The sequence below is a fragment of the Porites lutea genome, chromosome 7 (genome assembly GCF_958299795.1).
Source record: "Porites lutea chromosome 7, jaPorLute2.1, whole genome shotgun sequence".
Lineage (NCBI taxonomy): Eukaryota > Metazoa > Cnidaria > Anthozoa > Scleractinia > Poritidae > Porites > Porites lutea.
In genome coordinates, this window is record NC_133207.1 from 15473921 (window position 1) to 15487509 (window position 13589).

The 13589-nt window shown below is 55.8% G+C and overlaps 2 protein-coding genes and 2 non-coding genes across 4 annotated transcripts; 3 read left to right on the forward strand and 1 right to left on the reverse strand.

The window, feature by feature from the left end:
- Positions 1–168: 168 nt before the first annotated feature.
- Positions 169–241, reverse strand: Trnaw-cca (transfer RNA tryptophan (anticodon CCA)). Its single transcript has one exon. It is a non-coding gene; the product is annotated as a tRNA-Trp (tRNA).
- An 8101-nt stretch (positions 242–8342) lies between these two features.
- Positions 8343–9647, forward strand: LOC140944497 (uncharacterized protein F54H12.2-like). The gene has a single exon (XM_073393630.1). The coding sequence runs from the start codon at positions 8343–8345 to the stop codon at positions 9645–9647; it is 1305 nt and encodes a 434-aa protein (XP_073249731.1).
- Positions 9648–10499: 852 nt separating this feature from the next.
- On the forward strand, positions 10500–10572 carry Trnaa-cgc (transfer RNA alanine (anticodon CGC)). The gene has a single exon. It is a non-coding gene; the product is annotated as a tRNA-Ala (tRNA).
- Positions 10573–10901: 329 nt separating this feature from the next.
- On the forward strand, positions 10902–11537 carry LOC140944498 (uncharacterized). The gene has a single exon (XM_073393631.1). The coding sequence runs from the start codon at positions 10902–10904 to the stop codon at positions 11535–11537; it is 636 nt and encodes a 211-aa protein (XP_073249732.1).
- Positions 11538–13589: the final 2052 nt, after the last annotated feature.

Here is a 13589-nt window from a genome sequence, read left to right on the forward strand (position 1 = left end):
ACGGGGCCCTCTATAGTTCGCCGCGCCTAGACAAATACTCTCTGGGAAGACATGTGCACGAAGGCGAAGAAAGAAAAGAAAAGATAGGGCAGCAAAAGAAAAAGAAAAAGAAAGAAAGAAAGAAAAGAAGAAGAAAAAGGAATGGGTCGCAGCAAGGATCCACTCCGGAAGCCCGGGGTGGAGTCGAACCACCAACCGTTCGATTTGGAATCGAACGCGCTACCCCTTGCGCCACCGGGCTTGGCACATGCCATCAGTCGCCAAGTTAGCACCAAACAACAACCTTTTTTATTCCTATTTTTTTTTTAAATCAGTGTACGGTTTACATCTCAAGTCTAGAAGTACAAGATTGCTCAAAAGGTAATGGACCCGCCTGTTCCCATCTCTCCGGGTTTCGAAGACTCACGCGTTGGAGGGCTTGCCCTATGAAACGATCGTTGACCTTATGACCACAGGTTTGACTAGGGTACGCTTGCAACGCTTTTCCGTTGGTGAGCAGATGTTTCCAATGCTCCTGCACCTATTGCTCGAGAAGAGGGACTGCATAGGTCTTCAAGGGGAGGCCGTCACTGTTCAAGAGTTCGCAATGTTGGCCGTGCGTCCAGAGGGCGAGCCGAGGGTGTCCTGGGGACCGGCGGGATCTTAGTTGACAAGGTACGCGGCGGGTTTAGCGGTGATGAGCTTGTTGGGTAAGGGATTCCTGGCAAACACGCCTTGAAAACCAGGCCCTAACACGGGATTGTGTCGCGCCAAATAGTCCAACTGCCCGTTCTTCAGAGGCCCTTGCTCCATCTTTCTTTTCTTCTTTAGATATCGCCAATAGGGAAGAGAGGCGATCCGTAGAGGACGTTCTCCGCAAGGGGTATAACGGGGGTCGTAGAGTAGGCGGTATGCATCGTTTCAAAGAGCGAGTCGAGGGGGTACCAAGACGGATAGCTCAGAGATTCCTAACACGGCACGGATGAAGCACTGAAATGGGCGCCGTTTGTCAGACACTGAAGGGTTCGTCGGTGGCAGAGCCTTTATACTTTTGCCTAGGGGTGACGTCACACATCAAGGGGTTCTTGACCAAACGGAGCGTGAGTTGCGCTCATCGACGGGTTTCATCTTCGTCCCGTGGGGCACATTCTGGAATGGCTAGCAAAGAATGGTTACGCTATTCACAGTACTTGACTAGACAGATATTCTAATTGGTTTCTAAAAAAAGGAGTGTTCTAGTAACGTATTGTGCAAGAGTATTGTTCCCAAAATGTAGTGGCATGCAAGAGTATTGTTGTATAGAAACAAAAGAGTCTTTATGCAATAGAATAAATACGTATTGCCTACGTGACGTTTAGGTTTGACTTGTCCGCTCGAATAGATTCTTCATGGCGTCTTGAGCTTGGCTGGGGAAGGCTTTGGATCCTATGATAGCGCTTCTGGGGGCCAGAATGGGAAATCGAGACGTCATGCGCGTCAATCTTGTCGAAGAAGGGGTCCATTCGTACCAGTGATGAAAATTCACATCGTAGACAAAAACATGTTTTTGTAAATCCACGGCTATTTGAACGGCCCAGCCTGTCCCGCCTTGCACTTGTTTTTGACTGGCACTCAAATACCCAAACGCAAAGATCGAGTCCGCCTCGTTCACCACAAAGTAGTAGCGCAGTAAAAGTTCGCAGGCGATAGGACTTTTAGGCACGGGGCGACCTAACGCATAAGCCGCGTGGCCGAGTGGTTCGCACGCGTTTTCCAAGTCTTCTCGGGGCAAGGGGGTGATGTGGGTGCTTCTCGGGTGATTCGGGCCAATCTTAATGGTGACAGGAATGCCATAGTCTAAGGCTAGCGTTTCGGCCGCTTGCTCGGCGCCTTGACTGCCTCCTGTCACGATCCGATAATCGTGGAGGCGGGGAATGTCCATCATCGCTTCGTCTGGATCCATTCCGTGAGGTGACTGAGGCCGATTGCAAGAGAAAGAGGTCTTACGTAGAAAAAAGAAAGACCCAATCAGAAGGTGAGAGGTCCCAATAGGGTGGAGTCAGGTGACCTGTGTCGTCACTCGGGGGGCTCTATAAGAAGAAGAGAGAGGCTTTTCGCTGGGACTCATTAGGCGATGATGGGAGAAGACGGCGCCGGCCCGGTGGTCGCTAAGAAAGAGGGGCACATGCCTCTGTACCCCTATGAATACAAACGCAAGAAAGGCGGGAAAAAAAAGCCAGACCCTCCTAGCAAAAAAGTCAAAGACGACGGAACCACGGTCTCTTCGTGTGTGGAACAAGTGCCGCCTTTTTGTTGTCCTGTGCATCCTTTGTTGACGTTGCGCCAAACGAGCGGAGAGTGGATTTACCTGTATTGTCCCGAAGAAAGTTGTGCGTTTTCCTGTCCTCTCGAGAAGTTTCAACTCATCGAACGGTTGTTTCTAGAACAAGTCCACTGTGAGGTCCGAACCTATTGGGAAAGTATGCGCTGTTTCTGCCAGAAACGAGTCCGACTCCGATTGAGTCAAACCACCAAGAATCCCCATCGCCTGTTCTTAAGCTGCCGCAAGAAAGACTGTGAGTTTTTCCAATGGATTAATGTCCCCTTATCCCTAAAGATCACGAGCCATTTACTAGGAATGATGCCTGGGAAGCAAGAACCCGACGAAGAAACCCTGGCTGCCTGGCCCACGACGTTGACGCCCGATCATCTGGGGATGGATCCCGCCTTCCAGCATTTAACCGGAGTGGGATTGTTTTAGAAGAAAAATCAATAAAACGGCGACGCACTTTGCGCCTGAATCAGACGGGGGCGGGCTTTTGGCGAGAATTCTATCAAGAGGGGGGCGCTTCCTCGGTCTGCAAGGTATGAGTGACCCCGAGAATCCCACCACCATCAAGCGCCTGGTGCAAGAGATTGTGCAGTTGACTCGAAAAATAGTGGACTTGACGGCTGAAAGAGAGACTCTTGAGCAAGAACGCAATCAGTATCAGCGAGAACGTCATCACTATCAGCACCGCTTCCTAGAGGAGCGACAGAAGCGGCTTCACGTAGAACGCCAACTGTTCGAAAAGCAAGACCCCAACTACCTTGAAGGAGCCATGGATGGTTCCCCGGCAAGCCATGCACAAGCAACGATGAACCGAGCATCCCAAACGGACGCAAGTGGTTAAATAGGAGGAGGACCGAGAAACGCGAGAGCAAGCAGCCCCCTATTTTATCAGGCCCGGAGAGAGAAAGAAACCAGGGGCGAGTCGCCTGAGGGAGCAGCCAGGGAGTATTTTAACGCAATAAAAGAAAAACGCACTTACACGGGTGTCGTGTTGTTGTTCTTGCAGCGCGGGTGCCATGAGTAAGAACAAGAAGAAGCGCGGAGTGAGTTGGGCGGAGGCCTATGAAACGCCCTCGCGCCAGGGGAGTTTGGGAGGAGTAGAGCGCTTTGCGCGAGCGCAGAGCGTGTCGATTGGCCGTGCCCGGCAAGCGTTGCAACCTTTGTTGAGTTACACGTTGCATAAACCTCGACGTCGCCGATTCCCCACCCTACCCGTGGTGGTGCTTGGCATGGACGAACAATGGGTGGCCGACCTGGTGGAAATGCAAGCCCTGAAAAAGTGGAATCGCGGGGTGCGGTACCTGTTGACGGTGGTGGACGTGTTGTCGAAATACGCTTGGGTGGAACCTCTGAAGGACAAGACCGGCAAAGCAGTGGCGGCGGCGTTCGAGCGCATCCTGAAGCGGGCTAAGGGACGACAGCCTCTGCGATTGCAGACGGACGCCGGGAAAGAGTTCTACAACCGCGTGTTTCAGAGTGTGATGACGCGACACAACATTCATCATTTCTCGACCCGCGGGGATACCAAGGCGTCGGTGGTGGAACGATTCAATCGGACCTTGAAAGAACGCATGTACCGTTACTTTACCGCCCGCAACACCTACCGGTACGTGGATGCCTTACCTTATTTGGTGCAAGGGTACAACGCCACCAAACATCGAAGCATTGGCATGGCCCCTCGCGACGTGACGCGGGCCGAGGAGCGCCAGGTGTGGCAACGTCTGTACGGCAAACGCTTGGCCCGTCACGTGCGTCCGCAATGGAAACCGGGCGATCGCGTCCGATTACAGAAACAGCACCGGCCGTTCGAGAAAGGGTATCTGCCCGGCTGGACCGAAGAGGTGTTCATCATCGACCGAGCCGTGCCTGGGCCCGTGGCCACCTATAAAATCAAGGAGTGGGACGGAGAGCCCATTGAAGGCACCTTCTATGAACAAGACGTGCAGAAAGTCGACGTGCCGGACGACGCGCTGTTTCGCGTGGAGAAAGTATTGCAGCGTCGACGCCAAGAGGTCAAGGTGCGTTGGAAAGGCTGGCCCAAAAAGTACGACAGTTGGATTCCCAAGCGTAGTTTGGCCTCGTTATGAGTCGTCGAGTGGCCTTGATGCCCGCCCCGTTGGCGGGGCCGTTGGCGGCGCCGTTGGGCCGTATGCAGAGTGCCCCGCTACCCAGCCAAAAGACCTGGATGGATATGATGGAACGATTGGAGGCCAAGTACGGGCCCAAGAAGGGGAAGAAGGTCAAGAAGGTCCGGAAGAAGAAGAAGCGCCCTGCCAAGAAGAAGCGTCCCTCCAAGAAGGCCCAGCGCGCGTTCCGGGCCAAGTTGCGAGGCATGGTCAAGCGCGGCAAGAGCGTCACGTTGGACACGACGCTACGTCGGTTGGTGCAAGCGTTCCCCCAGGCCGATCACGCGTTGAAGGTCTGGCCCAAACGGTCCAGTTTGCATAGTACCGTGGGTCGGGTGCCAGGGTCCAAGCGTAAATTGAATACGTTCCTATAAAAACGGGTCAGTCTCGACCCGAGAGGAAAGAGAGCGATGGAACCGTCGAGTCGTTCGTTGTACGTCACGTTGCTGAGTAACACCAGCAAACCGGAATTTCCCCACAATACGCCGGCTTCGTTCAAGGTGCGTCTGCCGTACCCGTTGCGCGTCAAGAACTGGCAGGTGGGCGTGGCCGGCGTCTACTTACCCGGGCCACCGAATGTGGTCTCGCACGCGGTGTCGTCGCATCCCGTGACGTCGCATCCGACCGCCCCTCTGACGGAACATCGACAATCGAATTTGTACAAGGGATCGACCAACCAACGATTGGTGCGCATGTATTCCCGAGCCATGAAGGGTGACGATGTGACCAGGGTACAAGAGATCACCTCGACCATGGAGGACGCCGACATGCCCGAAGCCACCACGGGGGTGACGTTTATGAAAAAAGTGGTCCGTTGGTTGCAACAAGATAGGTTGAAGAAACTCTTTACCGGGTATATCTTTGGTACCACCAAGGTGGATTATACGCCTCGGTTCGAATGGAAGGACGAGGCGGGGGTGTCTACGTTGTGGATCCTGAATGATAAAATCAACATTGCCTTCAACAAACCGCGCCCTTACTTGGGGTTCAATCGGGTGTTGGCTGAAACGATGGGATGGATTAAGAAAAAGGAAGACCAATCGTACGAGCTGGGTCCCAATTTGTTGATGTACCCGCATGTGAAGCGACCCAAGGCCCCGAAGATCGGGGCCGATGCGGATAAGAACCAATTGTTCACGTTTTCGGATTACGTGCACGTGAACGGAGGCATGGCGTATTTGTCCATGGTGATGGATTGGCAGTTTGTGAATTTGGACGAGGCCTATGCCCAGGCCACCACGCACGTGTACGTCCCTCCCAAGGTCCTGTGGAATCGTTTTCGATGGATCATGGACGACGAGAGCGTGTGGATCAAGGATGGGGGGATTAGTTCCTTGGGGTTTGTCAATCTGGAAGGCTCCCCGCATTATTGGAAGAAGAAGACCGTGGGCATGACGTTGACGAAAAGCGGCAACAAGTACGAACCCAAGTTTGGTTGGCTCATCGGCACCACCAAGCTGAGCAAGACCGGCACGTATAGAATCATCGTCGAGATCTACACGACCGACAAGATCTTGTTTGACAAGACGAGCGTGACTGCCTGGACTAGTTTCTACGTGCAGAACATCGACTCGGCCGTGACGACGCACGTGCACGAATACCTGGGCACCCACATGGTGTATTACCATCGCCTCGTGCAAGATTTCCGGCTGACGCAGCAGTCGGACGATACGTCGCGGATGTTCCTCAAGGTGACCATGGACGGCGTGCCCAGCACGTACCCGGCCACGTTGACGGATCAATGTTACGTGGTGGTCTACGGGTACAACATCGCGGCGCCATGGCAACCCATCAGTCAAGTCACCGACGTGTACGACGATCATCCGGTCATTCGGCGAGGCACCACCACCACCTCCACCAGCAGCACCACCCAAACGACCACCAAACCCACGCATACCGGGAGTCAAGAGAAACAGAAGAAGACCACGGTGACGCCCGCGACGCACGGGGACCTACCCACGCGTTCGGTGCATCTGTACTGCAATGTGGGGGAGAGCAGTATCGTGGGGACGCAGATCACCAATTTCTTGCGAGACCTGCCCTATAAAGACGAGCCCATCCGCTGGGAACCGGAACACGTGCAGTATCACCGGGTGCGCGGAGACACGGTGGAGATTGTCGAAGTGGAAGTGTCCGAGACGAACGGCGAGTTGATGACCTTGAACCCGGCGGGAGAGACGCAAGTGACGTTGCATTTCCAGGCATGAATCGGATCGTGTTGGTCAGCGATCCCACGGAAGAGTTTCCCACCAATACCACCAGTTCGTTCAAAGTGCGCCTACCCGTGCCTTTGGAATTGAAGGGGGAAGGATGGAAGGTGGGGCTGGCGACCATCTCCACCCCCGACGCAGCCTTGGATTTGGCGAGACTCACGACGGCCGTCAACCCTCGCGTGGTCATGGTGGGTTCCAAGTTGGTGAGGAATTTGGGGCCCAACGACACCCCGGTCCACTATCAAACTACCATCCAGATCAAGGATCTGACCAACGATCCCAGTGTGGTGGATGGAGTGAGTCTGATGAAAGCCCTCATAGGCAAAGCGCAGTTTAACGAGGTGAAAGAAGCCCAATCGAAGGGTAAACGGCTCTACGACAAGTTTCGGGTCACGTACGAATGGGACGGTGAGGACCTGCGAATCTTGGCCAAGAAGTTGGACGACATTGCCTTGACGACCGGCTTGTCGTTCGTGCAATGGCATGTGCACGTGAGCATGGCCAAGCTGATGGGGTGGCTGGTGCAAAACAAAGATAAGAGTTATGCCTTGGGCCCCAATTTCCGTTACGAACTCATTTACGATACGTCGTCGTCGCTCGGGAATTATTACAAAGACGTCAAGAACACGGAATTGAGCAGGCACGACCTTTGGAAAATAGAAAGCGATCACTTACAGTTGAGTATGTGCATCAATTGGCGTTTCGTCAACTTGAACGGGGCCTTCCGAGAGGTGGTGGGGGAACCCTCGCGCACTTTTCTGGTCTACTCGGACCTGGTGGACAGCAATATCGTCGGCGGTCAACAGCATGCCATGTTGCGCGAAGTGGAGTACCGGCGCCAAGGCAAGGGCGTGGCCTACTATGAACCCTTGCACATCCAGTGGTTATCGTGTCGGCGCGAGTACATGGACGTGGTGGAGGTGGAAATCGCCGAGACTCATGGAGGGTTGGTCAGGTTTGGCGCGGGGCGTACCCTGATCACCTTTGTCTTCAAACGAGACGTATAAAAAAGATGCGTGCCCCGGGCAATGTATCACATCATGTGGGGAGGCAGTCTGACGCGGTATCGTCCACCACCCCTGCCGCCGCAGGATGGTCGAGGACTTCGAGAGGATCTGTATCGTTTGGGTGGACCCATTCTGGCCAGGGCCGTGGAAGCCGGGGCGCGGGCGGGCGCTCGAGGGCAGTCGTGGCGCGGGGTGGCACGGGCCGCCGGAGAAGAGTTAAAAAGAGGCGTGAAACGCAAGGCCGTTCCCATTACCGGGACGGTTGCCAAAAGGTCGATGACATCGGCTGCCAAGAAAGGGTATCGAAACACGGTGGGACGCATTCGCGACGTGCTGGGCGTGTAAGATGGTTCGTCCACGAAAGTTGGTGGTCCAATCCCGGCCACGCTATCAACGAAGCGTGCCCTCGCCATTTGGGCGACAACGAGGAGGATGGCTTGGTCCTCAATTTCCCAAGCCGCCAGGCTACGACTTGACGAAATGGTTGTTGGCCATGCAACGTCGAGGTCGCGCCCAACGCGGCGGATGGCTTGGTCCTCAATTTCCCAAGCCGCCGGGGTACGGCCTGCACAAACAGGTGGCGGCCAGGATGCGTATAAAACGACGACGCCGCCGATGAGGAGACGCACTCCTCCTCTTCATCATCATGAGTAGTTTGGACATTTTCTCGGTCCCTTCGACCGACTACGATCTGCAGGGGTATAAGATGGTACCCTACCACAAATTGAGCGCCAGCATCACACCCATGAAGTTTTCGGTGCAGGCCTTGGAAGATTACGTGGATTTGAATCGCAGTTATTTCGTCATCGACCTGCGCTTGTCCACGTCGGGCACCAACGGCATCGTGGCCGATGCCAATTCGGCGTCGGATGCCAACAACACCAAGTTCACGTACGCCGTCAACAACTTGGCCCACACCATCTTCAAGCAGATCAACGTGCGGTTCAATGGCACGCTCATGACCGAACAGACCGACACCTATCCCTACTCGGCCTATTTCCAGACGCTGCTCAACTACAGCCGCGACGATGGAGAGACGTTATTGGCCCCCCAAGGTTGGGTCAATTTCTTGAACGTGTGGCCCACGTTGACCAGTGGTGCGGACGACATTTCCACGCTGGTAGGTTCCCGTCACAACGAGGATCACCTGCTCAAGACCCTGACCATCCCGTTCCGGGCCAACAACGTGGCCCGTTTGGTCATGCGACCGTACCTGCCCGTGTTCCACACGGGCAAGATCTTGGTGCCCGGGGTGGAAATGAATTTTGAGTTCCACTTCAACAGTCCCGATTTCTACACGTTTGCGACGCTCAACGATGGCACAAAGGCCTACGTTCGGTTGCGAGAACAAGATGTGGACATCACCTTTCACCTGTGCCGACTGAGTCTCAACCCTGATATCTACGGGTCTCTGGAAAGTCAGCGCAAGATCCGCAAGCAAGTGGTCAAGTACCCGGTGGTGAGTGATCAGATTCGATCGTTCTCGTTCAACGGGGCCACCACCGTGTGGAGGGAAGATAACCTCTTCTTGGGCAGGGTACCCCAGCGCATGATCGTGGGGATCTTGGACAGCACGGCCTTCAATGGTGCCAAAGAAAAGTACCCGTTTGCCTTCCAGAGCAAAGGGATCACCTCCGTGCGTCAGTTTATCGAGGGGGAAGAGTACCCGTACGTCACCCTGGAACTGAACGGGGCCAATGACCGCAAAGATCGACTGGGGTATTATCGGTTCTTGGAAGCCGCCGGGGCCGTACCCAAACATCGCGAGTTCATGGTCAAACCGGACGAGTGGGGACACAACAAGAATTGCACGCTGTTCATGTGGAACAACGTGCCCAGCGGGGACGCGGATGGCCCCAAATTCAATCCCAAGCAGACCGGCAACGTGCGTCTGGAGATCAAGTTCAGAGCGGCCCTGAACGCCAACATCACCATCTTGGTGTGGGGCGAATTTGAAAGCGTCATCTACATCGATCACCTGGGCGCCGTGACGTATGATAACAAAGTGTAAAGGACCCCCTGAGTTTTAGTTGAACCATGGAACTGGTGGCGTTGAGTGATCGTCAATTGAGAGCCCTGGCGCTCTCGGACCCCGAGTTGAAGCGCGTGTTCCAAGGCGTCTATCCCTCCGATCGATTGCCCGAGCATCCTCCCAAGACCACCCGAGGCGCTTACATCGTCAACACGGACCCGGCCGGCGAACCGGGTCAGCATTGGTTGGCTCTCTGGACGGAAGAGGGGGTGTGCGAAGTGATGGACAGTTACGGGTTGCCGTTGACCGTCTATGAGGCGCCGGGATTTCACGAATGGATCGCACGGCATTGGAAGTACGTGGTGCGTAGCGACAAGACGTTGCAAGCCTACGACAGTATGGCCTGTGGCCATTATGCTTTTGCGTACCTGCAAGACCGCGTGCGACAACGGAGCCTGTTGGAGTTTGTGGAAAGTTTTCGAGACGGCGATTACGTGTGGAACGATCATCGCGTGGGGGAACGCGTCCGTGCTTGGATCCAGAGTAAACTACGCGACGTGGGCATGGACGAAGCCGATGGACCGGATACGCAACGCTGTGTCTCTCGACGTTGTTTATTTCCTTCATTAAACGAGTCTTGAAACTTGACCGAGGTGTGTTTTTTGTGTGTCCCACAAGGGGGAGACGACGAGAAAGGACGACTCTATAAAGGGGACGGGATCCAGATCCAACGTGGGTGCGGGGGACCTCCGCGCGAGCGGTCGGTCCGACCTCAAGGGTTCTCTCCCGGCCGGTGGTGGGCACGTCCGGTGTTTCCATAAAAATAGTGCTAACCCTTGACCACTGCATGACCGAGTCTGGCCGCGGGGGTTCTCCGTACTCATTCCCCAGGGGACCTTAGCTCAGTGGGTAGAGCAGCGGCTTCGCCAGCCGTGGGTCATCGGTTCGAGTCCGATAGGTTCCACGCCACGTCGTCGCGGGCGCTCCATAAAACCGGTGCGCTCGTGGCGACGTGATTTTTTTTGGTGAGAAAATGATGACGCGACAAGATAAGCGACGTGTCCTGGAAGCCTTGGACGAACGTCTGTTGATGGAACTCGTGATCCATCCCGTGGACGCGTTGTGCGACACCTGGGATTATGGACACTATCGACTCTTCCGTCGATTGGTGTGGGCCGGCGATTGGCTGGGGTTGGCCCGGGCGTTGAACGCCTGCCCGGAAACCGCCGTGGTGGAGACCACGCTGACCCTGATAAAAGACGCCTCGCCGCGATTGTACGCCATGGTGTCGACATGATTCGACATCCCTGCAACACGCTGGTGGGCGGCCCGTCGGGGAGCGGAAAATCGACGTGGACGCGCCGTTTGTTACGGCACGCCGATCAATTGATGTACCCCCCTCCTCGGGTGAAACATTATTGTTACGGGGCCTGGCAACCGGCCTTTGACGAGATGAAGCAAGAGAAGGTGCAGTTTCACGAAGGACTGCCCACGTCGGAGGAGTTGGACCAATGGTTCGGTCCCACGCAAGGGGGACTCTTGGTGTTGGACGATCTCATGGACGAAGGCGCCAACGACAAACGCGTGTTGGATCTCTTTTCCAAGCACTCGCATCATCGGAACATCAGCGTCCTCTTCCTGTGCCAGGATCTATTCCCGCCCGGCAAATTCGCCAAAACCATTTCGCGCAACGCCCATTACATCGTGGCGTTCAAGAACCCGCGGGATCAAGTGGGCATGCGCACCTTGACGCTGCAAGCCTTTCCCAACGACTGGTCGCACGTGATGAACATCTTTCGCGAATGCACCCAGCGCCCTTTTGGCTATTTAATGCTGGACTTGCATCCCGCGTCAGACGATCGGTACCGTCTCTTCACCAACGTGTTACCGGAGGAAGGACCGACGGAAACCTATGAACGTCAAGCATGAAGCGGCGGACTATTCCCTCGTCCGACGAGTTTCGGGGCGACCTGCATGATGACCCATTGACCTTTGACAATCAACTGGCCAGAGAACGGACCCGGGTTCAGCGGAGACGCCAGGGAGGACAACAACGGAACTTATCGGAACGCCTGGAGGGACACACCACGCTCTTGTCGGCGGGAGTAGGACGTTCCCCCATTCTATCCCCGATCGTCATGCTTCATGCCGTCCGGGATGCCTTGCGGCAGGCCATGGAGTTCTCGGGCCTGCCTACGGCACCCCCGGCCGGGGTGGGGGTGGCGCCCAATGTATTCTTCTCCTCCTGGCGTTTGTCCGCCCCCAACACGGTTTTAAAAAGCCCGGAGACGTCCTGGCACGGTCAGAGTTAAGATGCCTCGACGCCAACGACGCACCGAACGCCGTCGACGCCTCTCGCAACGAGGCGGCGTGTCGCCGGGACTCATCACGGGTATTTTCAAGACGGCCCATAAGACCACCAAAGCCATCGGGGAACGTCAAGAGAAAAGAGCCAAAGAGATCAGTCGAAAACGACGAGCCGAGGTGGAGAGTGGCAAGCGCAAAAAGTACGCGGGTGAATCGTTCAACTGCAGTATCATGTGAGCCTATATAAAAAGGAGACCCCCAGGTAATCCCGTGACAAGCATGGGGCGCCGACGACGACGACGACACCGACGCCAACGAGGAGGCATCATTCCTCTGCTTTTGATCGCCGGCAAAGCCATCGCCTCGTCGGCCTTGAGCACTGGCCTGAAATACGGGGCCAAGAAAGCCTTGGAAAAGCGTCGAAAAAAGCGCCCTAAGATGACGTTCGAGGAAGAGCGAGACATCCGTCGAGCCTTGGGCCTATAAAAACAGAATCCGTGTCTGCCTTTGTTCCCATTTGACAGCATAGTCCGACGCGGACGAAGGCGGCGACGGAGACGACACTACCAACGAGGGGGAATTTTCCCCTTTCTCGTGCCTCTGGCCATTGCTGCCGGCAAGGCCATTGCGGCCGGGGCGGTGAGTGGCGCGGCCGGGTACGGGGCCAAGAAAGGCTTGGAGGCCGCCACGCGCAAGAAACGCGTGGGTAAAATCTCTTGGGCGCAGGCGCAGGCCAACGAGCGCCTGGTTCGCGACATGCGCAACCGATGGATGAAGATGGCCGGGGTCAAGTAAACTATAAAGACCCCCTCGAACGTGTGTCCCAGGGAACACGACACCATGGTGCGACGCCTACAACGACAACTGCCCTTTTTGCGGAGCGTGTTGCGAGAAGCCGACCAGAACGTGAGACGGGAACGATTGCAACACGCCAATGCCGATCAAGTCAATGCCATCAGCGAATTGGTGATGAACACCTTGAAAGGGAACGTGGAGGTCCCCCCTCGACTCTTGGATCAACTGCGTCCGCACAAGCGCGCGTTGCGCGAGATGGCGCGTCGCAAACATTCCATAAAACGGCGACGGTCCGTCATGATGGCTCAAACCGGGGCGGGAGTGTGGCACGCCTTGGATCGCGTGTGTCGTCATTGCCTGACAGGATGAGTCACGCACCGTACCAGAAAAAGTACCTGGTGTCCCCGGCGGACATGGAGCGACTGGTGGAACAATACAAGGGCACGTTGATGGAGAATTCTCGGTTGACGCATGCTGCGCGGTTGGCCGCCAAACAACACGTCTTGTTGGCGTCCCCCGAGATTCCGCCGGCCACCAAGAAGATCCGCGTCAAGGCCCTGGGACCCGAAGTGCGTCGAGCCACCAGACGCGTGAGGACCATGAACCTGCCGGCGGCCGGAGGGGCGGCGGGAGCGGGCGACGACGACGACGAGTTTGCCCAAGGACCCATGGAAACCTTCTTGAAAACGCTTATAAAAAGCAGCACGCCCCAACCCAAGGCCACACCCAAAGGGAAACCGAAAGTTCCACCCAAGCCAAAATTTCCGTCCAAGACACCCATCTCGGTCCCGTTACCGGACGACGATTGGGAACAGGAATTGGCCGTGCCCATCCCCAGCACCTCCAAGAGCAAAGGCACTCCGACCTTGAGCAAAGGCA